At 43.4% G+C, this 19,100-nt stretch overlaps 1 protein-coding gene across 4 annotated transcripts in view; it reads right to left on the reverse strand.

Moving 5' to 3' along the window:
- The window catches only part of LOC144264298 (NELL2-interacting cell ontogeny regulator 1-like), a 47,718-nt gene that overhangs the window by 1,436 nt on the left and 27,182 nt on the right, over positions 1 to 19,100 (reverse strand). Inside the window, exons 5-6 of one of the 4 annotated variants that reach the window (XR_013346020.1) lie at positions 14,071 to 14,241; positions 13,874 to 13,975 (exon numbers count right to left, since the gene is read on the reverse strand). Coding sequence is in view for 1 of the 4 variants with exons in the window: in XM_077815934.1 (XP_077672060.1) it covers positions 14,170 to 14,241 (72 nt within the window). In the remaining 3 variants the exon portion in view is untranslated. Of the gene's footprint in view, positions 1 to 13,453; positions 14,242 to 19,100 lie in introns of those variants that run through there. The other 3 variants (XR_013346019.1, XM_077815934.1, XR_013346021.1) reach the window with 3 other exon arrangements.

Here is a 19,100-nt window from a genome sequence, read left to right on the forward strand (position 1 = left end):
GTTTTCTCCCCCCACCCCACTCTCCTGCTGGTAATAGCTTATCTGAAGTGATCACTCTCCTTACAATGTGTACGATAATCAAGGTGGGCCACTTCCAGCACAAATCCAGGGTTTAACAAGAACGTCTGAGGAACGGGGGGGGGGGGAGGGAAAGGGGGTAGGAAAAAACAAGGGGAAATAGGTTACCTTGCATAATGACTTAGCCATTCCCAGTCTCTATTCAAGCCTGAGTTAACTGTATCTAATTTGCAAATTAATTCCAATTCAGCAGTCTCTTGCTGGACTCTGGTTTTGAAGTTTTTCTGTTGTAATATCGCAACTTTCATGTCTGTAATCGCGTGACCAGAGAGATTGAAGTGTTCTCCGACTGGTTTATGAATGTTATAATTCTTGACATCTGATTTGTATCCATTTATTCTTTTACGTAGAGACTGTCCAGTTTGACCAATGTACATGGCAGAGGGGCATTGGTTGCACATGATGGCATATATCACATTGGTAGATGTGCAGGTGAACAAGCCTCTGATAGTGTGGCTGATGTTATTAGGCCCTGTGATGGTGTCCCCTGAATAGATATGTGGGCATAGTTGGCAACGGGCTTTGTTGCAAGGATAGGTTCCTGGGTTAGTGGTTCTGTTGTGTGGTGTGTGGTTGCTGGTGAGTATTTGCTTCAGGTTGGGGGGCTGTCTGTAGGCAAGGACTGGCCTGTCTCCCAAGATTTGTGAGAGTGATGGGTCGTCCTTCAGGATAGGTTGTAGATCCTTGATAATGCGTTGGAGGGGTTTTAGTTGGAGGCTGAAGGTGACGGCTAGTGGCGTCCTGTTATTTTCTTTGTTAGGCCTGTCCTGTAGTAGGTGACTTCAGTCTTTTCCAATTGGTCTCTCAGCAGAGGTGAAGGCTATTGTTGTAGTATTGTCCTCTTGGACTGGGTAGGGGAGGCCAGGCCCACCCTCTCCTCTGGGCTCCAGTCCAGGGCCCAAAGGCGGACAGCTACATCCGACATCTTGTGGTGCTAAGCCGCACTGGGCGACTTCCTACCCCTGTCTCCTTCAGCTTCCCAGAGTAAATCACTCCAACCAAGTCTCTGACCCACACACTCCGACCCCTGCTTCTCCTTTGTGCGTTTGCACAGGTCTCGCTCTCGGTACTCCTGGGCAGTAATTTCCCCTCAGAGCAGCTGTTTGCTCCCTCCCACTGCCCGTCTCTGAACGGCTCTACCCTGCTTTTTACAGCCCTGCCTCCAGTTTGGGCAGGTTTTGGGGCTGCCTTTGCCCACAGCTGTTCCTTAACCCCTTGATCTCCAGTGTGGGGTTTGTACGCCCCATCAGAGGGCCTATCCTTAGAATGACCCAAACAAAGAACCCAGATCTGAACTCCCCTGAACTCAGGAGCGCTTGAGATCCTGACCCAGAGCTGGCTGAAGCTAAACCTTAGCAAGATAGAAGTAATGCTTGTTGGCAGTGGAAACACTTTGAAAACCAGGTAGCCAGAGCGCAGGTGCCACTGGTTAAGGACACAAACCCACAACTCATCACTTCAGTCTGAATGTTAAGAGTTCTTCTAGACTGACACCCAGCACGCACCGTGACTGGGGAAAGTATTCTGCCACCTCCAGCTGGCGGGGAAACTGCATCCACCTGGACTACAGCAATGTAGTGGACTTGGGTTTGAAAGCACCCGCCCGGAGAAAATGGCCGTTGGCAAAGCAACACAGACTGCCATGTGCACCCGCACTCTCCTCCCTCCGCTGGCTTCCTCCAGAATTCCAAGCTCAGCATCCGTCCTCACAGTCTGGGGCTAGGACACCTTAAAGACCACCTCACACTCCATCTGGGACCTTGACTGCCAGTCACAGTCCTAATGCCCTGGCAAAATGGAAATGTCTATTGGAAGGATGAAGCTTGCCCGTGCAGAAAGACAGGGCTTTTTGGGGCTGACCAAAGTCTGTGGAACTCATTCCTGTAGGAGCCACAGGCCACACCACTTTTTGGTCCAAATGCAAAGTCTGTTCCTTAGCCCTTGCCTTAAAAATACCCACTGCACGTGAGCACATCAACTGAAATACCACCCCCCATTTCCCCCCCACAACCACAGAGCAACTCACATCCAATTTTCTCCCTGAGGCAGGGATCAGAAAGGAGTCCACATTTGACAGATTCTACTCATTTTGTGTCATTTATCTTTTGTAAGGTACTCGGATACCAGATACAGTTACGGGTGTGGTGTAGCAACCTGGAAAAAACAGTAACATTTCGCAGTTTGTGCCCATCTTCACTCTAGTTATCTAGTCCATCCCACAGTGCAGGAATATTCCCTGTGGGGCATTTGTGAGTGCTTTGTCCAGTCTAGTTTTAAATAACTCCAAATGGAAATTCTGGCACAAAATCAGAACTTCACATGCCCATTCTCCCTGGCATTCAGCTATGTTCTTGACAAACAGAACATTGGTGCTCTTATACCATCCTTGGGGCCATACTGTTTCTTTCATTAATATATTAGGCTATAGCAGACTTCACCAGAAAGTTTTATGTAGAGATAAAGTCTGATAGTTTTTGGAAGGCTAGAAGGCGGTGTCCATTTTAATACTTTTTCCAGAGATCAATGCAAACAGTTCTGAGCCAGTAAGACATTTGCCAGTTTCCCCTCTATAATTGCTTGATCTTAGCACTTTGCAGTAGGCAGGTAGGGATAGGAGCACAACAACAATAATAATAATAATAATAGAAACAGAAATTTAGTTCCTGTGGTACTCACTTAGGTGCTCCAACTTGTTTAAGGGAACAGAAAGAATAATCTGTCTCCTGTCAGCATCTTGGGATGGCCTCCGAGTTGTCTGCAGTCACTGGGGAGTAATGGGGAGGAAAGGAGTGGAGTAGCACCTCCCCAAGACTGCAGACTGGCAGATGCTGCTTAATGGATAGAATAGCCACCTTGACATCTGTGTCCATCGAAGAGAAGGGCACGGGGATCCATTCAGTGGCGGAGCCTCTGCACCCACTCCCAAGCACCTTATGTTCACGGCTTCAGAAGGTACACCTGCAGAGTTGGAGCCTTGCCATGCACGGAGTGCACCTGTCCTGTGTAACGCCCACCCCATCCTGCTGTCAACTTGTGTAGTAGAATGGCGGCCAGGGGCCCTCCACACTTGCCAAGGTGGGACCAGGGCTTGCCCCTTATTAATGAAAACCTAAACCAGATTACAACAAAGCTGAATTCAGCCCAGTTTCCTGAGCATTCACACGGCTGGAAGCGCTGCTGCTGGACGCATACCAATGGCAAAGTTTTATCTGGAAACAAAATTTTTAAGCTTTTTAAATTTAAAAAAAAATCAGCATTTTGCAGCCCTTCTGTAACTGTGTGGTGTTACTCACCGTACTGCCGAGATGTGACACTGGCAAGATGTGAGCTCACTGGACAAGATGGTAGAGTAATTTCTGTCCAGTTTTAATCATGCTGACAATCAGAAGCCTCATCCTGTATTCTTCGCCCTCCCAGAGCTCCCACTGAGGCAGCTTAGGGGTCATGCAGGATCAGGTCCAGGAAGCAGAAATATAGAGCCAAATTCAGAACTGCTGTAAGCAGCAGGTCTGTTACACTCCACTGAGGTCAACAGGGTGGCTCTTGCTTACATCAGGTCAGAATTTGGCCAATAATGTTTAAACATTATACAGCTGTGATTTCAATTGGATTCAATATTTTCCTCTTCTTGCTTAAATGATTGTGTAATGTCACTGTGCAGTATTAAACTACTACCCCTTTTACACCATCAGTAGAGGATCAAGTCATTCCTGCAAGTAGCAAGGAAAGCACTTTGAACTACAATATGGAGCCCTTACTCAGACTGTGTAGCCCTTTAGTCCTAATGCAGTCACAGTAACACTTGTGGGATAAAGCATTATTCAGCATGGATACAGGTATCAGATTTTGGCCCTTTAGGATCCTCGGGATGAAAGCCATTATATGTGTATATTAGATATTATGAATGAGTCTGTTTAAATTATATGAGACTATTTCTTTTCTAACTGCTGGTTGCTAAAATTAAGTAATAATAATACTTTGCAATTTTAATTTGAGGACTCCAAAGCACTTTGCAAAGGTGGCTCAGTATCATTGTTCCCATTTTACAGATGGATAAAGTGAAACACTGAGGTTAAGCATCTTGCCCAGTATAGCAGAGTAAACCAAATCTTTCAAATTCCTAGGGCCAAATAAGTGCACATATGCCTTAGTTTGTTATTATGTGTATTATAGATTCACGTTCATGCTGTGTCCATGGATAAAGTTGTCATCTGTCTACTTACCATCAAGGATGATCAAATTCAAAGCCATGCACTAGTGTCCACATGGTGTCTAACGAAAAAAGTAGTAAAATCTCAAATGGCTGTCCAATAAGGCTTGCAAGGAGTTTAATCTTCCCTTTCTATGGAGATGGAAGAAGTTTCTATACTTAGTAGAAATCTGATCACGAAGGACCAGAGAACATTCAGCCAGCCAAAAGAATTAAAGGCAGCTAACGACTTTCTGGGAAGACATTTAGTGAGGATGTTTAGTGTGGAGAGACCTCTGGGAGTACTGTAAAATATACTATTGATCTCTTAATATCACAGGTGCTGACAGAATTATGGGAACTAGCGCAGATTTGTCGGTGCAGTAAATGAATAAAAAAAATTATACAGCTACTTCAAAAATCACTAACATTAAGGACATAAGTTAAATACGCACAGAGAATATTCAGAGGGAAGGCTGGGTGCTCCAGTTATAATGTACGCCCCTGAATATAAATACTGTTACCATGATCATGGATATACATGGTTTTAGAGAGAATGGGTTTTGGTTAAATAGGTACATTAGCTGGTTATCTTGTCCCTCTATAACCTGATAAATCAGTAGTCCTGGACATGTTGTACCCTGCCTCCCTGTCATGTTATGCCTCTCCTGCTATAGCTGTGGGTTAAGCACAGCCACCTCAGGAAGAAATCTGCCTGATGCTGGCCGGAGCCCGGCCTCTGGGGTTAAATCAACACTAACTCTTTATTCTTCTTCCGTACAAAATGCAAAGTCAGTGCCCTGCTTGGTTTAATCAAGTGGAGGCTGCTGGCAGGGCATTCTTAGCAAGTGGTCCTTGTCTAGGGAACTCACAGTCCTCTCACTATACCCCACCTGGATTCACCTACTGCCAGGGCAGCTTCAAGGCGTTTCTGCTTCCCCAGTTTCTTTCTGAGTGACAGAGGGTTTTAGAGGTTGTAGCTGGGAAGTGATATGTTCACATTGTTCATGCCAGCTTATTAACTCTCATTTATATTATTGTTTTTTAATTTTGCAGCTGGGCTACGAGATGACTGGTTAGTGCATTATATTCATAAAATCATAGAAATGTAGTGCTGGGCCTGGAAGGGACCTTGGGAGGTCATTTAGTCCAGCCCCCTGGGCTGAGACAGAGCCAAAAATACCTAGACCATCCCTGACAGGTATTTGTCTAACCTGTTCTTAAAAACTCTGATCACATAGATTCTATAACCTCCCTTGGAATCCTATTCCAGAGCTTAACTACTCTTATAGGTCAAAATATTTTCCCTTACTAACTAACCCAAATCTCTCTTGTTGCATATTGAGCACATTACTTCTTGTCCTACCTTCAGTGGACATGGAGAACAATTGATCACCACCCTCTTTATAACAGCCCTTCACATACATGAAGACTGTTACCAGGTTCCCCCTCAGTCTTCTGTTCTCGAGACTAAACATGCCCAGTTTTTTTAACCTTTCGTCTTAGGCCAGGTTTTCTAAACCTTTTATCATTTGTGTTTTATCATTTGTGTTGCTTTCCACTGGACTCCTTCCAATTTGTCCACATCTTTCTTAAAGTGCGGTGCCTAGATCTGGGCACAGCACTCCAACCGAGTCCTCACCATGTCCACCGAGCGGGACAATTACCATCCTTGTCCATAGGTGCTGGGGATGCTGCTGCACCCCTGGCTTGAAGTGGTTTCCATCATATACAGTTTGGTTCAATGGTTCTTAGCACCCCCACTACACATATTGTTCTAGCAGCCCTGCCCGTGTCTGACATACGACTATTCCTGTTAACACGCCCCAGAACGACATTCATCTTTTTCAAAACTGCATCTCGTTGTTGGCTCATATTCAATTTGTGATCCACTCTAACCCCTCAGATCCTTTTCAGCACTACTATCACCTACCCAGTTATTCCCTATTTTGTAGTGTGTGTTTGATTTTTCCTTCCTAAGTGTAATACTTTGCACTTATCTTTATTGAATTTCATCTTGTTGATTTCAGGTCAATTCTCTAGATTGTCAAGGCTGTTTTGAATTCTGATCCTATCCTTCAAAGTGCTTGCATTCCCTCCCAGCCTGTTGTCATCTTCAAATTTAATAAGTATACTCTCCAATCCACTATCCAAGTCATTAATGAAAATATTGAGTAGTACAGGACCAGGACAGATGCCTGCAGGACCCCATGAGATATGTTTATTTATATCTCAGTAAATAAATACTGCAGGCCACTTTGCTTCGTCTGAGAGCCAGGGGTCCAGTGAGTCCAGGAGAAGGGCCAAAAGTAAAGTAGCCCAGGTGTTGTCTTGTTCCTCTGTCCTACTAGATACTGGTTCAACCTTGCTCTGCGCCTAGGAAATTGTTCAGTGTCTTCTTCAAACATGAAGTCACAGGCTTGGTGAGGAAAAGAATCACCTGTCATGTCTGCAACATGGAATGAATTCCTCCTCATTGGCAGTATGACACTCAGAACCTTCCCCCCTTAGAGTTCCATGAAAGACACCACAAGAATCAAAACCACAGGGATACTATGAAACCTTTCTGACCCTCAGGGACTTGGGAGGTTGATACAGTCAGCAGGAGTGAGTTTTAAGTACCTCAGTGAAACACAGCAAAAATGAGGTGTTGATACAGAAGTGGGTACAATAGTAACAAAACGAAAAGAAAGTTTCCCCTTCTAGAGGAACTGATTAACTACAAATTATGCCTTGCATCACTTTGTATGATGGAGGAAAAGATCAAGTCAGAAAAACACTTTTGCAGTTCATGCAAGAAGTGGTTCTCAACCTATTTACCATTGTGGGCCATATGGCATCTCTCTATGTGTTATGTGGGCCGCATCCACACAATATATATATTATCTGTATGGCTCTGAGGATGTCACATGGGCTGCAAGCGGCCTGCAGGCTGTGGGTTGAGAACCACTAATCTAGATACAACAGTAACAGGCATATTAGAAATGCATATGTTCTTAACAGTTTATAGTTTTCTATTTTCTGTTGCATGAGAAAGATCACTGAAAAATTACTGTGAAATGAAGCTGTTTTAGGTTCTAGGTTTCAAGCAAGGATAAGATCCATCAGGGCAAATCGTGGCTTTCCTAGTCTACACTTTGGGCTTGCTCTGGACTTGTGTAGCTACAGCAGAGGCTAGCCACTGCTTGCTGGAAACTGGACAAATTCCCACTGGAGACAAGGCTTTTGTGTTGTCCGTGTGCGTGCTGATTCTTCTGAAAAGCCAGGGCTAGCAGCAGCTGGAAGCAATATCAAAGCTTGGACCTGCTGCTGCCAGTCTTAAATTACATTCACTGCTGACAATTTTTCAAAATGGATTTTTAGTCGTTGGCACCATTAGGGTCTTTGTCTGGGAAGGCTCAAGCAAGCAATAGTTGCTTGCTTTTTTTTTCTTTGACCAGTGGGAATCGGCCTGTAAAATCTCTTCTGACTTGTTTATTTGGCTCAAGAAAAGTTAGAAATTCTTGTGTTCTGAGAACATTTTTTTTTCCATGGGGCTTCTTTTGTTAGTTTGGATTTTTAAGAAGGGGAAGCTTTGCCAGATTATCTATTCTGCAGCTGCCAGCAACAAACTATCAGGAGCTCGAGACGAGGAAGATGCAGCAGTTTTCCATCACAGGGGCTCATTCTAACATTTTTTTTCAGCTTCAATTCACCTGAGTTCATATCTTCTGAGCTTTGCTTGGAAAAGTTACCATGATGCAGCATATGGTTGCAAATCAAAATGGTCAAAATACTGTTTGGTCTTACATTACAAATAAGACGACCATGTTTTAACAGAATCATGCTACAGTCACTGAGAACACGGAACTGAACAATGTTTTGACTATCTACAGTGCAAGACAGAATTGTTCATTAGCTGCATATTGTGCTACCATGTTGGATGCTGAAGCTCGGAAACTTTTCACAAGGCATGCAGGCCCTTATAGCCAAGGATAAGCATACCACAGTTACTTTTATCTTTAGGTAGGCAAGAAATCATGCTTTTCAGACTTACTACATGGATAACTTGAGGGCTTGTCATTTAATTGAGAGGGGAAAATATCAAACCTCAAAACTTAAGAGTTGTGAAAAATTAACTTTTATCAGTCAGGACTGGTCCCAACTAAGCCTTGTGTCTGAACACTCATGCTTTGAGACATTTTGAATCTGGGTCCATATTTTGTGGATGTCTCCAGATCTCTATAATGGACCAAAGTCTTATATTTAAACAATCCTGAACTTCGGAGAAGTTTGGCTTAGGGTCTGGATCCAAAATATCTAGTTTAGGCCTGTCTCTATCTGTTAGCAACTTATTGCTGTGGTCAATCAATGGACAACATTTTCTCAATAAACTTGTCTGATTTCATTAAAAACTTGAAACTCAGCAAAGGTTGACTCAAAGCAAAATTACAAGTTTCCCCCAGCTTTGTGCAGAAACCTCATGGAATTATAAACTTCATCTGATTTTTTTGCACAGCCATCAATCAGCACTGGTTCACTCAAACCTTGGCACAGATTTGATCAAAAATTTCACAAATCTTAGCAAAATTTTTCAGTGAACATGGACAAGACACGCAGTCTTGACACATAAATGCACTCCAACATTTTCTGCTAAATTTTTGTATCAGCTCCTTATACATATAACTTTCAGTACCTCAAATTAACACATACTACTTTAGTCTTGTAGCTAAAATGGAAGCTGTGATCCTTCTAGCTAACAATCAAAATATAAGCCATATTCCTGTGATGCAACAACTGGCACTTTATGAATATGGGAGAGAAAAAGCAGCAGGTTACCACTTCACAGTCACTGTATGATTCCAGTGGCCCAGAAGGTATAACACATGGCCAAACACTTTGTGGAGTTGAGGAATAAAACACAGGATGAAGTACAAAAATAATGTTCCAGTCTCAAAACCAGCTACTGTATTCAATTTTACAGGTTGAAGTTATTACATTAAAAATAACATGAACTATAATGCTTAGACATCAAATGATCATTAATAGAGTACAGTCCCTAGCTGCAGTAGTCTTTGCCAGTGCAGAGACAATCAGTGTAATGGACAGGCAAGAACACACACAACATTCAGGTCCTTCAAAGAAAATAACTTTAATGCAGGCCTCTCTTGAAATGCATATCCCGCTAACCCTATGCAACAGCAAAAGTCAGCACTCCTGCAAGCTGATTTTGTAACTCAAAAAAGAACAGCTGTATAAACTCTGAGTTTTCAGCACAGTTCCATTTTCAGACTTTATTGACAAAGCAATAAGAATGTAACATAGAATCATAGAATATCAGGGTTGGAAGGGACCTCAGGAGGTCATCTAGTCCAACCCCCTGCTCAAAGCAGGACCAATCCCCAATTAAATCATCCCAGCCAGGGCTTTGTCAAGCCTGACCTTAAAAACTTCTAAGGAAGGAGATTCTACCACCTCCCTAGGTAACGCACTCCAGTGTTTCCCCACCCTCCTAGTGAAAAAGTTTTTCCTAATATCCAACCTAAACCTCCCCCACTGCAACTTGAGACCATTACTCCTTGTCCTGTCCTCTTCTACCACTGAGAATAGTCTAGAACCATCCTCTCTGGAACCACCTCTCAGGTAGTTGAAAGCAGCTATCAAATCCCCCCTCATTCTTCTCTTCTGCAGACTAAACAATCCCAGTTCCCTCAGCCTCTCCTCATAAGTCCTGTGTTCCAGACCCCTAATCATTTTTGTTCCCCTTCGCTGGACTCTCTCCAATTTATCCACATCCTTCTTGTAGTGTGGGGCCCAAAACTGGACACAGTACTCCAGATGAGGCCTCACCAATGTCGAATAGAGGGGGACGATCACGTCCCTCGATCTGCTGGCTATGCCCCTACTTATACATCCCAAAATGCCATTGGCCTTCTTGGCAACAAGGGCACACTGCTGACTCATATCCAGCTTCTCGTCCACAGTCACCCCTAGGTCCTTTTCCACAGAACTGCTGCCTAGCCATTCGGTCCTTAGTCTGTAGCTGTGCATTGGGTTCTTCCGTCCTAAGTGCAGGACCCTGCACTTATCCTTATTGAACCTCATCAGATTTCTTTTGGCCCAATCCTCCAATTTGTCTAGGTCCCTCTGTATCCTACCCCTGCCCTCCAGCGTATCTACCACTCCTCCCAGTTTAGTATCATCCGCAAATTTGCTGAGAGTGCAATCCACACCATCCTCCAGATCATTTATGAAGATATTGAACAAAACCAGCCCCAAGACCGACCCCTGGGGCACTCCACTTGACACTGGCTGCCAACTAGACATGGAGCCATTGATCACTACCCGTTGAGCCCAACAATCTAGCCAACTTTCTACCCACCTTATAGTGCATTCATCCAGCCCATACTTCTTTAACTTGCTGACAAGAATACTGTGGGAGACCGTGTCAAAAGCTTTGCTGAAGTCAAGAAACAATACATCCACTGCTTTCCCTTCATCCACAGAACCAGTAATCTTATCATAGAAGGTGATTAGATTAGTCAGGCATGACCTTCCCTTGGTGAATCCATGCTGACTGTTCCTGATCACTTTCCTCTCATGTAAGTGCTTCAGGCTTGATTCTTTGAGGACCTGCTCCATGATTTTTCCGGGGACTGAGGTGAGGCTGACTGGCCTGTAGTTCCCAGGATCCTCCTTCTTCCCTTTTTTAAAGATTGGCACTACATTAGCCTTTTTCCAGTCATCCGGGACTTCTCCCATTCGCCACGAGTTTTCAAAGATAATGGCCAATGGCTCTGCAATCACAGCCGCCAATTCCTTTAGCACTCTCGGATGCAACTCGTCCGGCCCCATGGACTTGTGCACGTCCAGCTTTTCTAAATAGTCCCTAACCATCTCTTTCTCCACAGAGGGCTGGCCATCTATTCCCCATGTTGTGATGCCCAGCGCAGCAGTCTGGGAGCTCACCTTGTTAGTGAAGAAAGAGGCAAAAAAAGCATTGAGTACATTAGCTTTTTCCACATCCTCTGTCACTAGGTTGCCTCCCTCATTCATTAAGGGGCCCACACTTTCCTTGGCTTTCTTCTTGTTGCCAACATACCTGAAGAAACCCTTCTTGTTACTCTTGACATCTCTCGCTAGCTGCAGTTCCAGGTGCGCTTTGGCCCTCCTGATTTCATTCCTACATGCCAGAGCAATATTTTTATACTCTTCCCTGGTCATATATCCAACCTTCCACTTCTTGTAAGCTTCTTTTTTATGTTTAAGATCCGCTAGGATTTCACCGTTAAGCCAAGCTGGTCGCCTGCCATATTTACTATTCTTTCGACACATCGGGATGGTTTGTCCCTGTAACCTCAACAGGGATTCTTTGAAATACAGCCAGCTCTTCTGGACTCCTTTCCCCTTCATGTTAGTCCCCCAGGGGATCCTACCCATCCGTTCCCTGAGGGAGTCAAAGTCTGCTTTCCTGAAGTCCAGGGTCCGTATCCTGCTGCTTACCTTTCTTCCCTGTGTCAGGATCCTGAACTCAACCAACTCATGGTCACTGCCTCCCAGATTCCCATCCATTTTTGCTTGGTTTTAACCACCGACTGGCTACTTAAGTGAGACTCAGAGGGTAGTATCAGGTGCCTTAATTCAAAAAGCAGCTTGCACTCAAGGCTCATGCAGACATACTGACGTGGTGGAAGTCAGCAAGTTCATTGTTCACCGCAGCAATCAGAGAGTGACATCAGGAGATACTGGACCAGTTGCAGAAAACAGTCCTTTGCCTGGGTGTTTATTACATACATTTACTATAGTCCTTGCTCCACAGTTCAGAATGAATAATAGTTTTAAAATAACATTTTTATTGTGGTATGTTTCCTTACCCCACTATGGCTGCATGTCTTTGACCACTAGTAAATACTTGCAAAGGGGGACTGATTACATAAAGAAGTGAAGTGTTTTCAGATCTTTGTGTCTTTTTCTTCTTCATGGCCCCCAACATTTGGAATTCCTCTGACCTGGTCTGATATGCCTCCACCCTCATCTCTGTCAGATCACTTCTTAAAACTCAGTTCTTTCATAAGACCTCTGAGCCCCTATTTCTGCTGTTCTCCACTCCCGTGGAGTGACTGTGAGAAAGACAGAGTCATAATATAGATACTGAGCATCTCCATGGATGATGGGGAAAGGGTATTAGTTTAGGTGGATTATGCTATATTCATTTGGAGACATAGGTCCATTTTTGTGTATGTATGTTATCAAATAAATGTTGAACATGAAACTAGAGCAACAGATAAACATGGTGATGCTTAGTTTATATGTTTACATCACCGCAAAGTGTACTAGGCACTTTCAGTACAAATAAGACAAAAGCTCTGCCTCAAAGAGCTTCTAATTTAATTTTATAGTGACACAGCCAGGGGCTAGCACACAATGCACGGAAGGAGCGAGGAAGGACAAAGCTTATAGTAATAAGATTATATGCATGCCCTGATGGTTCTGTTAATGTACTAAAAAGGGGGGTGGGAGTTTAGTTGTTTGGGAAGTTTTGGATTAATTAACTTACTTCTTGTAGGAGGCCTGGCAGCAGGAGTGAGTTTTAAGGAGGGATTGAAAGAAAAGTAGCTAAATAAATAAAGCTTGCTTCCAGTGATGGGCTTGGAGAGATTGGGGGTTTATTTGGGGGGCCAGAAACAGGGATTCAGGTAAGATTTCTTTCAGGAGGGGTTAAACAGGCCACTTCACCTTGAATGGTCCCTTAGACCATGTGCTAACTACTTATGCTCAACAAGCTATGACACTCTACCTTTCCCAGCCCCGAAGAAGAGCTCTGTGTAGCTCGAAGGCTTGTCTCTCTCTCACCAACAGAAGTTGGTCCAATAAAAGATATTACCTCACCCTCCTTGTCTCTCTACAGCTTGTCTCTCTAAACATAACTCAGTAATTTCTAACGCTTTCACTTCTTCCCCTTTTCATACTTACAATATGTACACAGGTTTGCAGAGGGCAAAGAAAACAGGGCTCCCATAGTGCATGAGCACTGGCCCTGTGGAGAACTTAGAAGACATTTTTGATGTGTACAAAAGTTGACTTGTTCAATAGTGTGTTGCTTTTTGACACCACTAACTAGCTCAGTGACATCTGAGTGCCATGTACATTCCTATGGTGGACGTACTTTCTCTAAGAAAAGCTACACTGCACAGTGATAGTGAATGAAAATTTGATTCCTCCTTCCCCTAGTCACACTGAACTTTTAGGTTAGCCTATTGTCAAGATCTCATTCAAACAGAAACAAGGTACCTTTGGGTGTGGGATTACCTGTTTTTCTAGTAGTTTTATTGTCCTTTTCCCTTTGTACACAACACGCATTTAGATTGGTAAAACAATAGCTATTTCTACATGTGCTGGCATACAGTGGGAGCGCTAAGTGGGTAGTGACAGTGTATGATTTAATTCAAGGATACCTACATTTTCTCCAGCCAAGCTTCCCAGGAGACAAGGAGTCCTGTTTAGGGCCAAATTCAGTCCAGATATAAGCAGGTGTAGTAACACCATTGAAATCCACAGTTACAAATTGGCTGAATTTGGTCCAAATTTGCATTATAAATGAACAGAATGGATTGCAGCTACCATTACCTTTAATATGGCGATACAGCCTGCAGAGACTACAGATTCCAGCACGCAATGCTCTGTCTTGATATGATCAATCAGTCAAGCCACAATAGTAGCACCTTCCTACTGGAGAAAACAAGCATAAGACAGACAACCACACTCCACCCCACCATCTCATAAAGAAACTCCCCACCTGCTTGCCTCACTACACTGGGGCTCACATGCTTGCAATATGTACTCCACACGGCTGTCCATATTACATCCAGCAGCATTTTTAAAACCAGCTGAACAGGTGACACTCTTTGGCTCTTCTCCAGTGTTCAGTTCAGCGTGTCGGCAGTTACACAGTCACACAGAGTTCTCTTTTCCACTTGAAGAAGCAGTGTTTCTGTCTGCAAGGAAGGGGGAAAGAAAAAAGCAACATCAAAAAATGAGCATCTGAATTCTACAACTAATTAGCTCCTAAAGAAAAGTCTGTTTTATTTATGAGATACCAGTTTGGTTCTACATGATGAGGCTTGAGAATAATAACCAGACATATTGTTTAGTTATAGATGGTAGTTAAGCCTTTGGCTATTAAATTAGCATAATAGTATGGCAACACTTCCTGTGACGATCTGAAAAAATATAGGAACCTGGTACACTCTAGGTTTTATTTATTTACTTTCACATTAAAAACTCTAATGCATACGAGAGGTTTTAAAAAATTATTGTGAATTTTAAAATAATTTGTGTTTATAATGACCCCATTTAATGTAGTGCCCTGAGTGTCATAGCAGGTTGAGGGGAAGTGTGTGGGGACAAGACAGTGTTTTTGTATAAATATTTAACGGAGGTGGTGGATTTGGGGATGGTGAAATATTTTATTTATCCAAGATGCAGCATATGGGAGGACTTTAAAATCAGAATTTTGTGTTTATTTCAGAGGGGGAACAGACAATTAAAAGAATGGGGAGTAGAGCTGGGCAAATAACTGCATTTTCAGTGACCATTTCTGATGACCAGTCCAGGCTCTGGAGAGGCAAATGCTCTAGTGCAGAGTTTCTCAAACTGGGGTCCACGGACCCCTGAGGGTCCGTGAGGGTACTCCAGGGGGTCCGCGGTCCAGCCGATCAACTCCTCCCCCTCCCACCCTCAACTCCTGCATGCCGGGGACCAGCTGTTCTCCAGCACGCAGGAAGCGCTAGGAGGGAGGGGGTAGAAAGAGGCGGGGAAGAGGAGGGGCAGGGGTGGAGCAAGGGTGGGAAGAGATGGGGCAGAGTGGGGCCTTGGGGGAAGGGGTGGAGTGGCGGCAGGACCTGGGTCTATGGCAAAATTTTAAATCAAAATGGGGGTCCTCGGGTTACTAAAGTTTGAGAACCACTACTCCAGTGGGCACAGATTTTTCTGCCCATTCCTCCCAAGTGTCCTTCTGCTCTGTCCCCTCCAACCTGTCCCCATCCCAGATTAGTCTCTTTCCCCACCCTTGGCTCTTTCTTCCAATCCCAGTCTCCACTCCTCAGGCTTCTCATCCCAGTCCTGTCTCCTTGCCTAGTAAGTCCTAAACTCCCACTCCCAGAATCCCCCACTCCCAATCTCTCCTCCTCCCCACATCCAGTCCCTCTCTCCTTGCACAGCCAGTCCCAGTTTTCCTCTCCCCACCCCCCAACTCCTTGACTCCAGTCTCCTTGTACAACCATTCTCAGTTCTCCCCTCCTGGCTCCTCCTCCTATCTGTCTCTCCCCGTCCTTTCACCCTGGTTCCCAGTTCCAGTCTCCTCGCCCAGCCAGTGACAGCCTCTCCAAAGCCCCAGCTTCCTCTCCCAGTCTCCTAGCCTTCTCCCTGTCCCAGTCCTCCTCTCCCCTACATCTAGTTCCCAGTCCCAGCTTCCCCATTCACCTAGTCCCAGCATCACAGGCATTGCCGTAAAGGGAGGAGCATGCTCAGCAAGGATAGAATCTTTGGAGATTTTAGCTGTTAAAATCAAAGGAGTCTCTGCTGACCATGTGTGGATTGTGATTTTCAAAGGCTTCTAACATGGCCAAATTTGGGAGAATTTTCTTTGACTTCAGTGAATTGCCCATGTTACACAGAGAGTCGGTGGGAGAGCTAGGATTAGAACCAAAGTGTCCAGAGCACCCACCCTCTTCTCTAACCAATAAACATTTTCTCCTATATTAATCTTTTGCCAGTTGTTAAACCATTAAAATACAATTGTATTGTCTCTAATTCAGGGAATCACTAATATTGAGCCCTTCAGTTACTCTGAGTGGGAAAGTCTAATCAGACTTTTGCTAATCACTTAAAACCACTCAATCATCTACCTTTTAAATATCACCTTCACCTTACTCATGAAGGCTTGAATACGATAACCCAACAGCTTGCCAATGGTTTCTGAGCTAAGTCTCAAGGCTGCTTACAACTTTTATATTTCTAGTGAAAATTTACAAACTCAGCCATGGCTAATGTTTTATTTTTATTTGCATGAGCACATCTAATTTGATATGCTTTGCATATGCTAATTTACCATGAATAGTTTAGAAATTAATAAAGAACAAATAGAGGTTTTGGTAGCTGTTAGTTGAGCATAATCATAAAACTGTTTACACACAAAATTAAATATCCCTAAAATTACACCTAAAAATTACAGATGGGTTCCAACTGCTAAGTTAAGACCTGGATTTTGAGTCCATCAAAATGTATGGCTATACAGAGGGGAGGTTTTGTTTAGGCCCATTGTAGAGAGAAGAACACACTAAAAACTTTGGATCTGGATCCAGGTTCAGATTCTGAACCCAGCCAAATGTTCACGATTGTTTGGAACCTGGTTTTTGGTTCATTTATCCTAAATATTCATGGTCTCAGAACTCTTAACCTTTCAGAATAACGATAACACATCCAACATCTCATGGCTAACTTTAAAAAACACCCATTAGAATTTTGAACACGTGAATATCTGTTTTGCCAATATTTACATAGATAAATATCCATCAATGCCAAGTTCATTTCAAAGCATCGATCAAGTTCAGCTAGTAATAAAAGAGTATATGGTCCATTCTCATAGTATTTTCTCCTGGGGAGAACTTTAGATTGGGGGGAGGTGGTTAAAAAGCAGCTAAAGGAGATAAGAGCTCAACTCCTTTCAATAGGAGCTGGGCATCTAGTTCCCCGAGGAGCTTTTAAAAGTCTCACCCTACAACAGAAAGTTATGAGAAGAGCTAATTGGGAATTTTTAAATGAAATGGGATTTCATCAGAAAATGTCATAAGAACATAAAAATGGCCATACTAGTTCAGACCAATGCTCCATCTAGCCCAGTATCCTGTCTTCTGACCCTGGCCAGTGCCAGATGCTTCAGAGGCAATGAACAGAACATGGAGTGATCCATTCCTTATCGTCCAGTCCCAACTTCTGGCAGTCAGAGGGTTAGGGACACCCAGAGCAAGGGTTGCATCCCTGACCATCTTGGCTAGTAGGATTGATGGACCTATCCTCCCTGAACTTACCTAATTTGTTTTTGAACCCAGTTATACTTCTGGCCTTCACAACATCCCCTGGCAACAAGTTCCACAGGTTGACTTTGCATTGTGTGAAGAAGTTCTTCCTTGTGTTTATTTAAAACCTGCTGCCTATTAATTTCATTTGGTGACCCCTAGTTCTTGTGTTAGGTGATGGGGTAAATAACACTTCCCTATTCACTTTCTCCACACCACTCATGATTTTATAGACCTCTTATCATATCCCCTCTTAGTCCTCTCTTTTCTCAGATGAACAGGCCCAGTCTTTTTAATCTCTCCTCACATGGAAGCTGTTCCATATCTCCAATCATTTTTGTTGCCCTTCTCTGCACCTTTTCAAATTCTAATTTTTGAGATGGAGTAACCAGAACTGTATGCAATATTCAAGGTGCAGGTGTACCATAGCTTTATATAGTGGCATTACGATATTTTCTCTTATTGTCCCTTTCCTAATGGTTCCTAACGTGACTGCTGCTGCACATTGAGCAGATATTTTCAAAGGACTATCCACAATGACTCCAACATCTCTTTCTTGAGTAGTAACAGCTAATTTAGATCCCATCATTGTGTATGTATAACCTGGATTATTTTTTCCAATGTGCTTTACATTGCACTTAACAACATTGAATTTCATATGCTATTTTGTTCCCCAGTCACCCAGTTCAATGAGATCCCTTTGTAACTCTTCCCAGTCAGCTTTCGACTTAACTATCTTGATAATTTTGTATCTCCAAATTTTGCCACCTCACCCTTCATCCCCTTTTCCAGATCATTTATGAATACAGGGTATTTTGAACAGCACAGGTCCCACTACTGATCGTTTGGGGACTCCACTATTTATCTTTCTCCATTGTGAAAACCTACTCTTTTTATCCTATCCTTTAAGCAGTAACTGATCCATGAGAGGACCTTTCCTCTTACCCGATGATTGCTCACTTTGTTTATGGGCCTTTGGTGTGAGACCTTGTCAAAGGCTTTCTGAAAGTCCAAGTACACTGTATTCACCTGATCACCCTTGTCCACAAGCTTGCTGACCCCCTCAAAGAATTCTAATAGATTGTTGAGGCATGATTTCCCTATACAAGAGCCAAAGTGACTCTTCCCCCAACATATTGTTTGCATCTATGTGTCTGATAAAGCTCTAGAAGTGATCCTGGCAATTACAGCCCAAAAAGCCTAACTGCAGTACCAGGCAAATTGATGGTAACTATAGTAAAGAGCAGATTTTTTTTTTTAAATCAGCATTACATGAGCAATGTTGATTTGCTAAAAACCAAAACTTTTAGCAGAAATATACCAGTTTTGACAGCAATGGTTTCCCAGATGGGATTTCTGGTCAAACCCAAAGAGCTTGCTCCCAGAATAACCAGTAACCTGACTCAAACCAGGGATTTGGACCCAGGTCTCCCATATGCCAAGTGAGTGCCCTAACCACCAAGCTATTGTCTATTTTAAATGCATTGTCTCTGGTCTTCGTGAAAAGTTTCAAAATGTCTTGGTTTTGTCCGAATGTGAAACAGGAATTTTTTTTTTGATATCTCAGAAAGGTTCACAGGATAAGAAAACCTTTTCCCACCCACATCTAGTTATGAATTAGAGACGGAAAAGAGCCATAGGATCATCACATCGATCTCATCTACAAACTGAGTCTATTGTCTCAAGGTAGAGGATGTCTCTAATGAATATACCTGTGACCCTGGGAGCCCTTCAATGCCAACTAGCAGAGGGCCCACCATATTGTAACTCACATTGGG

Source organism: Eretmochelys imbricata, chromosome 4 (assembly GCF_965152235.1).
Source record: "Eretmochelys imbricata isolate rEreImb1 chromosome 4, rEreImb1.hap1, whole genome shotgun sequence".
Lineage (NCBI taxonomy): Eukaryota > Metazoa > Chordata > Testudines > Cheloniidae > Eretmochelys > Eretmochelys imbricata.